The sequence below is a fragment of the Schistocerca serialis genome, chromosome 6 (assembly GCF_023864345.2).
Source record: "Schistocerca serialis cubense isolate TAMUIC-IGC-003099 chromosome 6, iqSchSeri2.2, whole genome shotgun sequence".
Lineage (NCBI taxonomy): Eukaryota > Metazoa > Arthropoda > Insecta > Orthoptera > Acrididae > Schistocerca > Schistocerca serialis.
In genome coordinates this window covers 590410773-590425818 of record NC_064643.1, presented here as the reverse complement: position 1 = coordinate 590425818, position 15046 = coordinate 590410773, and the positions used below count along the sequence as shown (strand labels likewise).

The following is a 15046-nucleotide window of genomic DNA, read 5'->3' as shown; positions in this document are numbered from 1 at the left end:
TTTATAATTAGGCTCCCCTTGGACTTTTATAGCATTCTGAGAATGTGTATAACTTTCAGAATAAACAGCTGTAAGAGATCACACAAGTACAATGTTTACATGCTGATGGTAGCCATCTTGCATTACAGTCACACGACTCCAGCCTTCAGTGCGATTTGTCAAAAGGGACAAGGCACGTTTTGCACCCAACTTACTGATGGACACGGACAGTTTTGAATCTAACCACACTTTTCGTGAGCTGTTTTCCATAGGACACGGAGAGCTTTGAGCATAAATAGCATTTCAAGCAAGTGTAAAATGTCATGCTCTACAATCCAGAGTTGCCAACTCAATTTTTTAAAAAAGTGGACATGGACAGTTTTGCATCTAAGCGACTCATATATATATATATACAAGTTATCGTACTGATTCAGGCTATTTAGCTTACGTAAACCGAAAACTTTACTGGAGAAACTATTGCTGTATATAGACCGTAACCATGATTAGTGCAATAACAGAAGTTTGTATGCACCTGCGTGTAGATGTGCTCGTGCACGTCGGGGAGCATGTGGTTATTTGAGCTGGCCGGTACAATTAATACGCACTCGGTGTGAATATAGTGCAGCAGGACAGAATTCTTTTGTAACGTTCCTCATCAGACAATGTGTACACATTCTACCGCTAGCTGGTCGGAGCACGAACTTCATCAAAGAACATTTTCAATAGAAGGAGCGGTTACAGATAGAGAATGCTACCTGCCATTACGTGTAGTGATCGAGCGAGGTGGCGGAATGGTTAGCACACTGGACGCGCGTTCGGGAGGACGACGATTCAAATCCGCGTCCGGCCATCCTGATTTACCGTGCTTTCCCTAAATAGCTTCAGGCAAATACCGGGATGGTTTCTTTGAAAAGGCACGTCCGACTTTCTACTCCATCCTTCCCTAATCCGATGGGACAGATGACCTCGCTGTTTGGTCCCTTCGCACAAATCAACCAATCAACCATGTGTAGTATGAAATGTGAAGTACAGAAGAGGTGACGTGGTACGGGGGCGTCTCTTGTGGTCCCCTTATGGCTCTTAAGAAAACGTTAAATGTGGAAGGATATGATCGCATTTTACAGCATCGTGTACTGTGTGCCGTAGAGGAACAGTTGGGAGGCGATTGTTGTATCAGCGTGACAATACACCCTGTCATAAAGCAGCGTCTGTGGCGCAATGGTATGTGGACGGTTGTTGTTGTTGTTGTTGTTGTGGTCTTCAGTCCTGAGACTGGTTTGATGCAGCTCTCCATGCTACTCTATGCTGTGCAAGCTTCTTCATCTCCCAGTACCTACTGCAGCCTACGTCCTTCTGGATCTGCTTAGTGTATTCATTTCTTGGTCCCACTCTTCGATTTTTACCCTCCACGCTGCCCTCCAATACTAAATTGGTGATCCCTCGATGTCTCAGAACATGTCCTACCAACCGATTCCTTCTTCTAGTTAAGTTGTGCCACAAGCTCCTCTTCTCCCCAATTCCATTCAATACCTCCTCATTAGTTACGTGATCTACCCATCTAATCTTCAGCATTCTTCTGTAGCACCACATTTCGAAAGCTTCTATTCTCTTCTTGTCTAAACTATTTATCGTCCACGTTTCACTTCCATACATGGCTACACTCCATACAAATACTTTCAGAAACGACTTCCTGACATTTAAATCAATACTCGATGTTAACAAATTTTTCTTCTTCAGAAACGCTTTCCTTGCCATTGCCAGTCTACATTTTATACCCTCTCTACTTCGACCATCATCAGATATTTTGCTCCCCAAATAGCAAAGCTCCTTTACTACTTTAAGTGTTTCATTTCCTAATCTAATTCCCTCAGCTTCACCCGACTTAATTCGACTAATTCCATTATCCTCGTTTTGCTTTCGTTGACGTTCATCTTATATCCTTTCAAGACACTGTCCATTCCATTCAACTGCTCTTCCAAGTCCTTTGCTGTCTCTGACAGCATTGCAATGTCATCGGTTAACCTCAAGGTTTTTATTTCTTCTCCATGGATTTTAATACCTACTCCGAACTTTTCTTTTGTTTCCTTTACTGCTTGCTCAATATACAGATTGAATAACATTGGGGATAGGCTACAACCCTGTCTCGCTCCCTTCCCAACCACTGTTACCTTTTCATACCCCTCGACTTTTATAACTGCCATCTGCTTTCTGTACAAATTGTAAATAGCCTTTTGCTCCCTGTATTTTACCCCTGCCACCTTCAGAATTTCAAAGAGGGTATTCCAATCAACATTGTCAAAAGCTTTCTCTAAGTCAACAAATTCTAGAAACGTAGGTTTGCCTTTCCTTAATCTTTCTTCTAAGATAAGTCGTAGGGTCAGTATTGCCTCACGTGTTCCAACATTTCTACGGAATCCAAACTGATCTTCCCCGAGGTCGGCTTCTATCAGTTTTTCCATTCGTCTGTAAAGAATTCGCGTAACAGTCCTAAAATGAACTGGTCTGCCCAGCGTCCCGGCGTGAACTCAGTGCAGCATTATTGAGCCGAGTTACAACGTCGACCTCGCTTCAGATACCAGCGTCCAACACCTTCCCATATTTCGGCTCTTGAGGAAGAGTGGGCTACCATTCTTTCATAGACAATCATACACCTCGTTGAAAGTGTCCCAAGCAGAGTTTGTCATATAGGCGTAGGGTGGACTCACCCTTTATTAATGTCTCCGAATAGGTGCCCGGATAATTACACTCAGATAGTGTATGATATTTATTCGTACACTCTCTCCTCGTTCTTTCGTGATTTATTACTTCTTTCATTCTTCTGTTTATAAAACTTCTAATCAGCATTCTGTAAGCTAAACGCTAGTTCGTTCCATAACCAGGTAGCTCCGACTCCCATAGTCTAACGGGACCTGATAAATAAGCAAATAAGATAAATTAGTAGATCGACACCTGATTTTTGTGTCTGTGGACCCGGCCGTGCGGTTCTAGGCGCTACAGTCTGGAGCCGAGCGACCGCTACGGTCGCAGGTTCGAATCCTGCCTCGGGCATGGATGTGTGTGATGCCCTTAGGTTAGTTAGGTTTAATTAGTTCTAAGTTCCAGGCGATTGATGACCTCAGAAGTTAAGTCGCATAGTGCTCAGAGCCATTTGAACCATGTGTCTGTATCGGCAGGGCTTCTGTCTCTCCTGATTTCGAGAGACACGGCCGTCCAATTATCCTTCCACGCCGTCTCTGCTCTGACGGATACCCTTGTGACGAGCGTACGTGGTAGGTTGCCTACGTGACGCTTGAGAGCGTGCGTGGAGATGTGGTAAGGAAAACGTAACATTGGAAAGTGCGACATTCTCCTGCCGCTCCCCACTTGGGCCACTGGAACAGGCCGGGGACTGTGGGTTGCGCAACGTCGGTGCCCGGCCACGGAGTGGGGCTTTCTCCAGTCTCCTCGCGGCCGGCGTCTGTTGTGTCGGAGCCGACGGCTGCGCCATGAGCTGGGCGGCCGCCTTTCTGCTTTGCCTCGTCACTGGCCAGGTAAGCCGACCACATTCGCAGATATTTTCCAGTTAATAGTTCTGCAGCTGCTCAACCCCTAGTGAGGCAAACTGAGGAGCTACTTGATTGAGAAGAAGCGGCTCCGGTCTCATAACTGACACACGGCCGGGAGAGCGGTGTGCTGACCACTTATCCCTCCGAATCCGCAGCCTGTGGGCAAAGGATGACACGGCGGCCGTTCGGTACCGTTGGTCCTTCATGTGCTGTTCGGTCGGAATTCACATTTTTAGCTCCGCAGCTAAGTGACACTGTGACGTAACGTAGCCATTGTCACAGCGACTGTCAGCAGCAGTACCGAGAACTCAATAGCATTACATATTTTCTTTGGCGATTTTTGGCCGGTGCTGTTAGAAAGGTCTCATTTCTTTCTCTCTCATTTTTCCGTTAACGCAGCCGCAAGACTGGGCATTCTGGTATGGCATTAAAACTCCTGTGTAGTGCTCGGTAGTCAAGTGCCACGCAACATGGATAACATTTCTAAATGCCACGTAATTTAAAAAAAAAAAAAAAAAAAAAAAAAAGAATGGATCAAATGGCTCTGAGCAATATGGGACTTAACTTCTGAGGTCATCAGTCTCCCAGAACTTAGAACTACTTAAACCTAACTAACCTATGGACATCACACACATCCACGCCCGAGGCAGGATTGGAACCTGCGACCGTAGCGGTCGCGTGGTTCCAGACTGTAGCGCCTAGAACCGCTCGGCCACACCGGCCGGCACGTAACTTTACAACAGTGTGATCCCCTTTGCAGTAACATCAAGTATAGACAACGTAGAAAAAAAAAAACAGCTTTCGATTGCGAAATTCGTTCAAAAAAATGGCTCTGAGCACTATGGGACTTAACTGCTGAGGTCATCAGTCCCCTAGAACTTAGAACTACTCAAACTCAACTAACCTAAGGACATCGCACACATCCATGCGGCAGGATACGAGCGTGCGACCGTATCAGTCACGCGGTTCCAGACTGAAGCGCCTAGAACCGCTCGGCCACAGCGGCCGGCGCTAAATCCGTCGTTTTATTACATTATATCGAGATCTCAACTATTACATCGTCATCTTCATTGTATATAGCAATGGGTGACATTAGTTCGAAGTGTAGAGTTCATGTTAGTCTCCTGTACGCCCTGGCTGGCCGGAGTGGCCTTGCGGTTCTAGGCGCTACAGTCTGGAGCCGAGCGACCGCTACGGTCGCAGGTTCGAATCCTGCCTCGGGCATGGATGTGTGTGATGTCCTTAGGTTAGTTAGGTTTAATTAGTTCTAAGTTCTAGGCGACTAATAACCTCAGAAGTTAAGTCGCATAGTGCTCAGAGCCATTTGAACCATTTTTTTTGTACGCCCTGCACTACCAATGTTGTTTACTACGTGACATTTTTGACTAGTATTACCTGTGATATGCACTGAACACTGCTATGTAGAAGTTGAAATCTAGATCTGCTGTAGTAAAACGACGGATTTCGCGGTCGATTGCTGTTCTTCTGTCCAGTGTCTGTATTCAACCATCGCTGCCCATAACGGGATCACATCGATTCCAGTCTGATTAGATCTATTACAGTTTACACAACATCTACATTCATGACCTGGTCGTATAGTGCAGTGCATAGAGTGCTAACTTGTGAAACAGAGAGGTGAGCCATAACGAGTCAAAGTGAACCAAATTAGCTACTGTTGGTCTGGCACACCGACTAGCATGTATGCAGCTTTTACTTTTCCCACAATGCTGTGCGAGTACCACACAAATTCACCCTCCCCCTTCAAGGCGCGGTTCCTGTTTTAGTTCTGGGAGCAAGAGGGGGAGGATCTAAGTCCCTTCCCCTTACCCCCACTACCATCAAATTTAACTTGCCGTCACCCCTACTTTAATGTACCACGGATATCTACGATAATATTAATAATAACAGTAATAATTTGCTTACATCAATACTTAGAGCAGCACTTTAAACTAACACCCAAGAAATTGTAGTTTAGTGAAGTATAAACACTTGAAAAGCATTAGTCCAAAAATTGTAATGTATATGTTGATTTAAGAGCTATAATAGTAATATAGTATTACAGCTTCGACAACATCAAAATTTACACAATATAAAATCGAAATATGCTTTCACCATTATCAGTATTTTACTTGGCGCTACGATTGTGAACACAAATTTGCAGACCACAGCGTGTGATTGAGTTAGTTGGTTAGTTAGTTGCTTTTTCCATATATCAAAGTCATTACAAACATTATAATTTGTGATGTGGAAACAAAACAAGATTAAATCCTTATATACAACTAAATAAAAATAATATTTATGTGATGACTACATTCTGGTCATTTATAGGTTTTTCTAATGAATAATTATCTCTACTCAAGAATTCCTCTGTAGTACAGAAAGAGTTGTTAAAGAGAAAGCTCTTTAATCTATGTTTGAATACATTTTCGTTATGTGTTAGATTTTTTGTTTCCTTGGGTAGATTGTCAATGAATTTTATAGCTGCATATTTCACCCTTTTGTGTAAGAAAGTTAGACTCATCAAAGGAAATGCAGATCGGTTTTCCTTCTGGTGTTGTGCTTGTGAATATTTCGGTTATTGTCATACTTACAATTGATCGATTGTTGACAGCTAATTTCAAAAGTGCATAAATGTACTGTGAGCCTGTGGTTAATATCTATTTATTTTATTTATTTATTGCTTATTTAGCCTGACCAGATTAGAGCCTTAAAGCCCTCTCTTACGTCTTACCTGGAACAACACACACAAAAATTATTACGTAACAATCACAATAATAATAAAAATATACATTAATAATAATAACAATAGTGATACTAATAATGATGATAAAATAATGAAAGAATTAAGAATGGTATTAATTAGTTATTACATAACGAACTCAATAATTTCCACTATTAACAAAAGGTGACAATTTGTAATAATAATAATAGTAACACTAATAATAACAATAAGAAAATAACAGAAGCATTAATAATTATATTGATTATTTTAGCACCTGAAACCGTGTTTAATTAGAAGAACTGGAAGGAATAAATAAAGACGAGAGGACTGAAATTGAAAGTGACAGTGACAGGTAAGAAGGAAGAGAATTTCAATAGAGAACTCTGTAGACAAGGGGAGGGAAAGTGGTGGGGGAGAAATGGCTGACGAGAGTGAGCTGCAAGAAGAGGTAGCTATTGTGATAGCAGGTGGGCGATTAGCTGTCTTTCCAAGTTTGAAAGGATTTTAATTTCCCTAATATTTTTAGGAAGATTGAGCCAAAATCGGATCCCGGCTGCTAAAAGATTTACTTGCAAGATGTGCGTGTGAACGCCATGCCCGATTGTAACTACTTTCTTTTATGCAATGAATAATTTTTTGTCTACGCAAGGAGTTACCCTAGAATATTATCGCATAAGACAACAATGAATGAAAATATGCAAAATATCGTAATTTACTGAGTCCTGTATCTCCAAAGTTGCGAGTTATTCTTACGGCAAAAGTAAGCGAACCTAAACGTTTTACAAAGGTCTGCTACATGGTCTTTCCATTTCAATTTTACATCATTACGCTCACTTAAGATATTCTGAGGGAAATACTGTTTTTTTCAGTCAGTTCTGTCAACATTCGGGAGCAAGGTCTTGCCCTTACGTCTTACCTTACACCGTCTCCTGTTTACCTTTTCTACTGGTGGCCTCTTGAAAAGTGTCTGATTTCTTGTCGGCACCTGGTACATTCCGCTCGTGTGTGGGCGCCTGAACCTGGTTAAAATGTTCTCCACAGGCAGTCAGGACGCAAGCTCTCCAAGCAATAAACTGGGAAGTACCCTGTGTTGAACGTCGTCTGCAAATTTCTGGAATTCCTTGATTTTCGAGACTCTCGCATTACTATATTGCCGCAAGTTGGTTGGAAATCTGAAAACTAATGTATTCTTGGCTGCCATGACCCTCCTTAGATCCGCGCTTCTCTCCACATGAGAAACATGGCACACGAAAAATGTAAAACGAAAGAACTACGAATATCGTTTTCATTATTTTCAAACAGAGGAATCTTCTTCCCTTTACATTAAAATATTGTAATATGCAGCATGGCGCACGAAATGTGTCACCACATTATTTTTGGATAAACACTTTATTGTCAAGAGAAACTCAAAGGAAGATATACTACCATGGAAAACGCTTTGTGGAGAACTGTTCTAACTCAGGACAGTTTCAGTATGTCCACCATTTTGACTCTTAACTTCCTTCATACGAGCGCTGATGTAAGGATAACACTAAGGCACATGTCTTCCGTGATTTCATTGCAAGCTTGCAGAATAAGGCATCTGAGCTCCATTAAATCATGTGAACGTATCGGGAAAATTATTTTCTTTAGGTTGGTTGGTTGGTTGGTTTGGGGAAGGAGACTAGACAGCGTGGTCATCGGTCTCATCGGATAAGGGAAGAATGGGGAAGGAAGTCGGCCGTGCCCTTTCAGAGGAACCATCCCGGCATTTGCCTGGAGTGATTTAGGGAAATCACGGAAAACCTAAATCAGGATGGCCGGACGCGGGATTGAACCGTCGTCCTCCCGAATGCGAGTCCAGTGTCTAACCACTGCGCCACCTCGCTCGGTTTTCCTTTAGGTATCCCCAACGAATCAAGTCACATGGATTGAGATGTGGACTATTGAGGGTTGGGGGGAGCAAAACTGTCCGTCGTTAAAACGATCTGGAGACAATTCCTTCAAAGAAAAAGGGCCCAATAAGTCCATGATTGGAAACAGCGACCCACACTGTAATCCTCGGAGCGTACTGTCGTCGTTCGTGAAGCACTTGCGGATTTTTGGTAGCTCACTTTCTGCAGGACCTGACCATCACTGCCGGCCAAAGTGGGCATGCGGTTCTAGTCGCGCAGTCTGGAACCACGAGACCGCTACGGTCGCGGGTTCGGATCCTGCCTCGGGCATGGATGTGTGTGATGTCCTTAGGTTAGTTAAGTTTAACTAGTTCTAAGTTCTTGGGGACTAATGACCTCAGAAGTTGAGTCCCATAGTGCTCAGAACCATTTGACCATCACTTTCCAGGACAATGCTCAAGCACGTAGAGTGCAAGCTGTTGCTGATTTGTTTGACTGATGGGGCTGCTAAGTGCTCTACCACCTAGTGCACTCTCCTGACTTAAGCCCTCGTGAGTTCAACTCGACTTCTAAAAAATGGTTCAAATGGCTCTAAGCACTATGGGACTTAACATCTGAGCTCATCAGTCCCCTAGACTTGTAACTACGTAAACCTAACTAACATAAGGACATCACACACATCCATGCCCGAGGCAGGATTCGAACCTGCGACCGTAGCAGCAGCGCGGTTGCGGACTGAAGCGCCGAGAACCGCTCGGCTAAAGTGGCCGGCTCGATTTCTAAACTGAAGGAAACACTTCACGGCATTCGCTTCAGAACTGCTACAAATTCGTCGGATAATAGACCTCTGGCAAGGTCAGTAAATCTTTGAAACACGTATCTATTTTGTACGAGCTGTAAATAAATAGTTGCCACAATTATTACAACCCTCGTACTTAACACTAGCGATAACGGCTGAGAAGTAATAAAAAAAAAAGAAGGGATGGGGCTATAGTTAACATGGTGTGGCATGAGTTTTAAATAGAAGATATTCAATTTATCATGACTTCCCGAAAACGGAATTTTATGGATTTTTTTGCCGATCGTGTGATAAACGCTCACTTCTTGGGCCGCACTCATACTAGGTTTGGGCTGCATGCTGCCCGCGGGCCGCGCGTTGGAGTTCGCTGACCTAGACTCTATGCTGTGTTGTACCAGCGAATGTCGTTTCTGGTTTCTACTGAATTGTATTGCAAAGTTTTCTGTTGCGTGGAAGCTGCAAGGTGGGGAGACTGGGGCTACACAAATGTGAACAGCTCCAGTTCTGTGCCAGAAGGATAATTACCTGCAGCGAAAGTTGTCACACGGCTGATGTCAAGCGGAACAATTATGAGATGCCTTGGATCGTGACTACAGCGGGAAACGAGACCTTGACGCAACGGTTAGTTAATTACAGTTGCCTTAGTTAGTCTGAGCTTGTGCAGTATCTAATTTCCGAAATAGCAGTGTTTAATTATGATACAGCTGATGAGTCACAACACTGTAATCCATATCTGCAAAAGTTTTGCTTCAACCCTTTTCGTCACCCTTCTGCCAAAGGAATATTCCTCAATACGTGATATCTGAGTCACACATTCACTGCACTTGAGTAAATATGGCTTATATTAGCATACATATTTGTGATATAATCTCTTTACTACCTTCAATATTATTACTAGTGTTCGTTTTACACCGATGAATGCAGCATATGCTTTTAGAGAGGATTGAAGTAAAATGGGGAGTTCTGGCTACGGCGAAGATGGAAATGAAGTCTGCGGCATGGTGCTCGGAGATGACATAAACTAAACTGCAGGAGTTAGCATTTGCAATAACTTGTCTAAAAAAATTCAGCCATAGCAAGTTCAGGGAGGGATGCACCTCGGTAGTGAAATACTGTGTCCGCGGAACGATCTAGTACCAAATTGTTTTGTTATTTTCATAATGATCGGAAGATGTGTGGGAGAAACAGTATACATATACGTTCAAAAGCTTGCCTGAATAAATATGAAAGATGTCAAAGTATAATGGATGCGAGTGAATATACCAGATGCAGTCTGGTACACTAAGTATCTTGCTGTCTTGGTTGTGCCTAATTCGTGGTAATATTGTTTACAAGCACCGTTTGAATGTACCATAAAGTGCAAACAAAGCACTTCACATTTGTTGCAGTGTTTTTTTTCTTAATTTCGTAGTGCTGCCTCTATTTTCTTAGTTCGACGAGACTGTTGTAGGACAGGAAGTTCAGGAAATAAAGCCGATATTTTTAATATGTTTGTTCTCCAACCCAGAGAGTGAAGCGGCTTGTTCGGCATCCGACCCGTCTCAAAAACATGCCTGAAAATGGGGAATTAGCGCTATTTTTAGTTTACACTGCCAGACAAAAAAAGTGGACAACCCAGAAAACATGTTCGGGTCTCAACGTGACCTTATACAAGTATACACTATCGGCGGTTATTTAAATAATTAGATACACAATTAACAGGTAGGAACCCGTCTAGGATGCATTAGGTTGTTCGCGTTTAGTGTTGTTACGAGACCCGGTAGTGTTTATACGGGCTGTGAACAGCGTCAGATGTCGAGTGGTCGCTGTGAGGAGCACGGAGATGCCGCATAGTCATATGAGACAGCGTTATCAGCACCTGACAGTGTTTGAAAGGGGCCTGACTGTGGGTCTCCAGTTGGCCGCTTGGTCGAATCCCGAACTATCCAGATATATGGGGCAATTGCATGTGAGAGTGGCCCGATGGTAGGCTGCATGGGAACGTGAGGGCAATAATACTCTTCGTCAAGGTACCGATTGACAACATCTGACCACCTCAAGAGGATCACCGTATCATGAACTAAGCGAATTGCAACCCCTTCACATCTGCGCCTTCCGTCCGAGAACAAGTAATGGACTTCCCTCAACACAGTATGGCATCCCGCACCATGGGTCAGAGAGTAGCAGACTAACAGAAATCGGACTATGAAGTTATTTACCCCGGTGTAGGCTGTCATTAACAGCACGACATTAACGGCCGTGATTGGAGTGGTGCCGTAACCGAGAAGCGCGGAATTCTGATGAAAGACATCGCATTGTGTTCATCGATGAATCGTGGTTCTAGATTTTCCCAGATCACTATCGTTTGCGACTATGGCGGCGATCTGGGGAGAGGTCCCAATGTTCTGGAGGGGCAAAGCGGTGTTACTATTGCCGCTGTAGTGTGGGGAGCTGGCGAGTATGACGTCAGGTTACAATGAGTAGTGAGTGAGGGAACTCTGCCGGCACAACGGCACGTCAGGGACATCCAGCGTGCTTGCGTGTTACGGGCAAAAGAGGTGCGACGTCACGCTGATAAGGAGGTTAATAATTGCCAACTTCTTTGTAAATTTCACACGATTCTGTAACCTTTGAAATAATATCGCTTTCCCTCTGTAATCTTACCCTCCCACACATCACCATTAAATTTCTCTTAGTCTCTTCAATATTTTCAAAAGCTTCGTGTGGCGTAAGATATACAAAAGGAAACTTTTTACTTATCTTCATTTTCTCTTTTTGTTGGCTCCACTTCTTGCGTGTAGGGGTACATTCTTGCGGCTGAAATTTTGATTTAACGTTGTGGGTCTCTGATGAAGTACTGTCTGCTGCTATGATTTTCCTTTCTTTTATCCCATTCTTCTATACCACGTTGACTTCACAATCTCCGTTTTCATAAAACCATCAATACATTGTTGTAGACAAAAATTAAAAAAAAAAACATGTTTTTCCATCAGAGGCATGGCCACTACTCCTTACATTCTGCGGTACTCACAATATTCCAAAGAGTGGGTACATTCTTGCGGCTAAAATTTTGATTTAACGTTGTGGGTCTCTGATGAAGTACTGTCTGCTGCTATGATTTTCTTTTCTTTTATCCCATTCTTCAATACCACACTGACTTCACAATCTCCATTTTCATAAAACCATCAATATATTGTTGTAGATAAAAATGAAAAGAAACATGTTTTTCCATCAGAGGCATGGCCACTAGTCCTTACATTCTGCGGTACTCACAATATTTCAAAGAGTTTACAAAGCAAACGAATTTACAAACTTTCTTTACAAAAGAAAAATCCTCGTCACAACACATCACTACTTTGTAAATGAGCCCAGAAATAAATTTTATAATTATCGTCAGATTGTGCAATCAATAATATGAATTTTAAGTATGCCACAATTTATGATTTCAAATATTTCTAAAACAAGAATAATTTTAACGTTATACGTATCGATTGTAACAAATTAATTTCTTTTTATAGATTTTATCCTGAATATAATACATTGTACACAAATTCAAATGAAATTCTTTCACCTATACAAGACTCGACAGTATACATCTATCGGTTCTTTCTATATAAAAAAAGGGAGTGTTAGATGAGGGTGTCCTTACACCCCTCAACACCTGAAGCTGCATTTCGTTCCCTTCTCCCCTTCTGAATGCTTCACGTCTTTGCCAGGCGTGGTATATCTTAGACGGTACGTCGTTCTGTATATATTTACGTGTATAAAAAGCCGATGACTTATGCGACATGCGCTGTGTAATTGAACGTCCCACTAATGTAGGCACTGTTGTGTGTCAATAATAGGGCGAAATGAATCCCCACTCCACAATTCAGTGACGGGGAAGAAACGATACCTTCTTTTAAAGAAAATCACTTTCGAAATCTCCATTATTCAGTCATACACCTTAGTTACTATATCGCGAATTAAAAAAAAAATAGTCTGCGTCTTCGTTTAGAGCGTTACACTGCGTCAAAACATAATTAGATGGAAATGAAAAAGGTAGGGGACGGTTTGCACATTGTAGATAGTGTAGCTAGGAATACATGATGTTTCAATTTAATGAGAGATTTTACGATCATATGAACGAATACACATTTAGAGATCGATGTAAGAAATTTCCAGCATTTCCTACATTTTTTATGAGACGCGATGTTGTGTTTTGTACAGCAGTTTTAAATGTTTCGTGCTTTACGCATTTAAGTGCTTCTTAATACGTTAGAATTATTTGGAAGATATTACTAATTCTTCAGTTACATAATTTTATGGTGAGTAAAACTCTGTACATTTTTAAAACTAATTCTATAACGTGTGGGCGATTAAGTCTTACTTGATCAGTCGTGCACCATCTTGTACCTTGAAACGGAAGAAGATCCTGTATTATGGAACACGTGATATTTGCAAATGAACTGCGTTTCTTTAACGTCTTAACAATTTTACTTGACTTCAAAATGGAAATTAGTTTTAGTTTCCAGTACTTTATATTCCAAAAAGGTTTTTTAACTTGTAAAAGGGTTTTGATAATACTTCTAATTTATTTGATTTCCTCACTGATAACTGGTGTGTAGCAGAGTAATAATGTAACAGATAGACCATTACGTATAGTACTGACAAGATTTTCTCGACTGCAACACTTCTGTAGAATATTTGTTCCTAGATACATGACCATGTTGTACAAGGGATTATTTTATCACATTTCCCAAAACCTTACTTTTCCTGAGTAATTTTTTAATGTCAGAAAAAGCCTGCAGCACACAAAAAGTGAATTCTTTCATTTAAAAACGGAATAAGAAAATATGTTAAACTTCTATTACTAAGCTGGCTATAGGCGAAAGTGTGAAAAGTGTTCCAAGATACAATACTCTTTCCTCACAGTGAAAGCTTTCCACTGTATAAGTCAACGTTTTCATCAGAATTTCTATTTTTATGGTGACATCTAATTGTACCTGATCAAAAATTCCTCTAGACTCACAAATGTGCTTCCAGTATGAAGAATAATCAGTTATCAGAAATTTGTGTACGTATATAAAACGGGGTCACATCCGATCTAGGTTCGCTATTTGAAAAACATGCAAGTTTCATATTAAAACTATATCTTCTAAAGACTTACGGCATGCTACCTGTAAACTTGCTACCTGTAAACGTCCGTTCCTCATCGGACTGGACAAGGCAGACCTTAATTATTGTGCTCCAGCGCTCCCTCTAGGTGTTATCACCATCATTCTAGACACTTGACTGCAGGATAATTAAGACACGAGATGCAAGATATCCAACGACAACAATGTACAGATGCGCACCCCTACAGCCAGTACAGTGAAATCACGCAAGCTTTCTAATTTCACAGTTTCGATCTCAACACCAGAATTCGGCAAACAGATAGAGAAATGGTGGCCGCGCATTCTGTGTTAAATTCGAAACTTTTCTGCAGAGAATTACGGACGTAGATAACAACACAAAGCTACGTTAAACTTACTTTTCTGCACTGATAGGCTTATTTTCTCGTATCCTCTTTACCCCATACCTGCACCATATCATCAAAAATACAACGCAACATTTAATTTTAGCTAACTTGGACATTTATATATTGCCTTATTAGAGACACCTTCGGAAAAGGTAGCTTGCAACAGCAAATAGGACAGTATTCAGGGTGACGTTGCTACCGTATTAGTACTCATTTTCCAAAACAGAACACGTGAGGTAATGAGAACAACGGCCCTTCTCAACAATAACTTGACTTACTAGCCCGTAAATGCACTGACAGAAAAAAAGTCGCAACACCAAGAAGAAGTTGTGCAACATAAACTAAACTTGGCAGGCGTGTTTCTACAGCCGAAAGATTATATGTATTCAAATTTTGCGCCACTCAGATGAGAATGGCACTAATGGATGCAAATCAAGTTTGTTTAAATACACGCTGTACCGGTCGTGAGCGTTGGTTACATTTTAAAATGGACGTGGTGAGTTGAAGTTAGTTAAGAATGCATTTAAGGCTAGCACTCAACATTCTGAGTGTTACTCCGATTACTAATGTACCAGCGTTTCACATTTACAATGGCTTATCCCGCACTTAGAACAATCTGTGGTCTCGCAATGTTTATCATTTAAGTGT

At 41.7% G+C, this 15046-nt stretch overlaps 1 protein-coding gene across 1 annotated transcript in view; it reads left to right on the top strand.

Moving 5' to 3' along the window:
• The first annotated feature begins 3404 nt into the window (after window positions 1–3404).
• Window positions 3405–15046, top strand: part of LOC126484218 (uncharacterized) — a 60739-nt gene continuing 49097 nt past the window's right edge. The window contains exon 1 of the mRNA XM_050107632.1: window positions 3405–3509. Coding sequence (XP_049963589.1) covers window positions 3465–3509 — 45 coding nt within the window. The 5' untranslated portion in view covers window positions 3405–3464. The remainder of the gene's footprint in view (window positions 3510–15046) is intronic.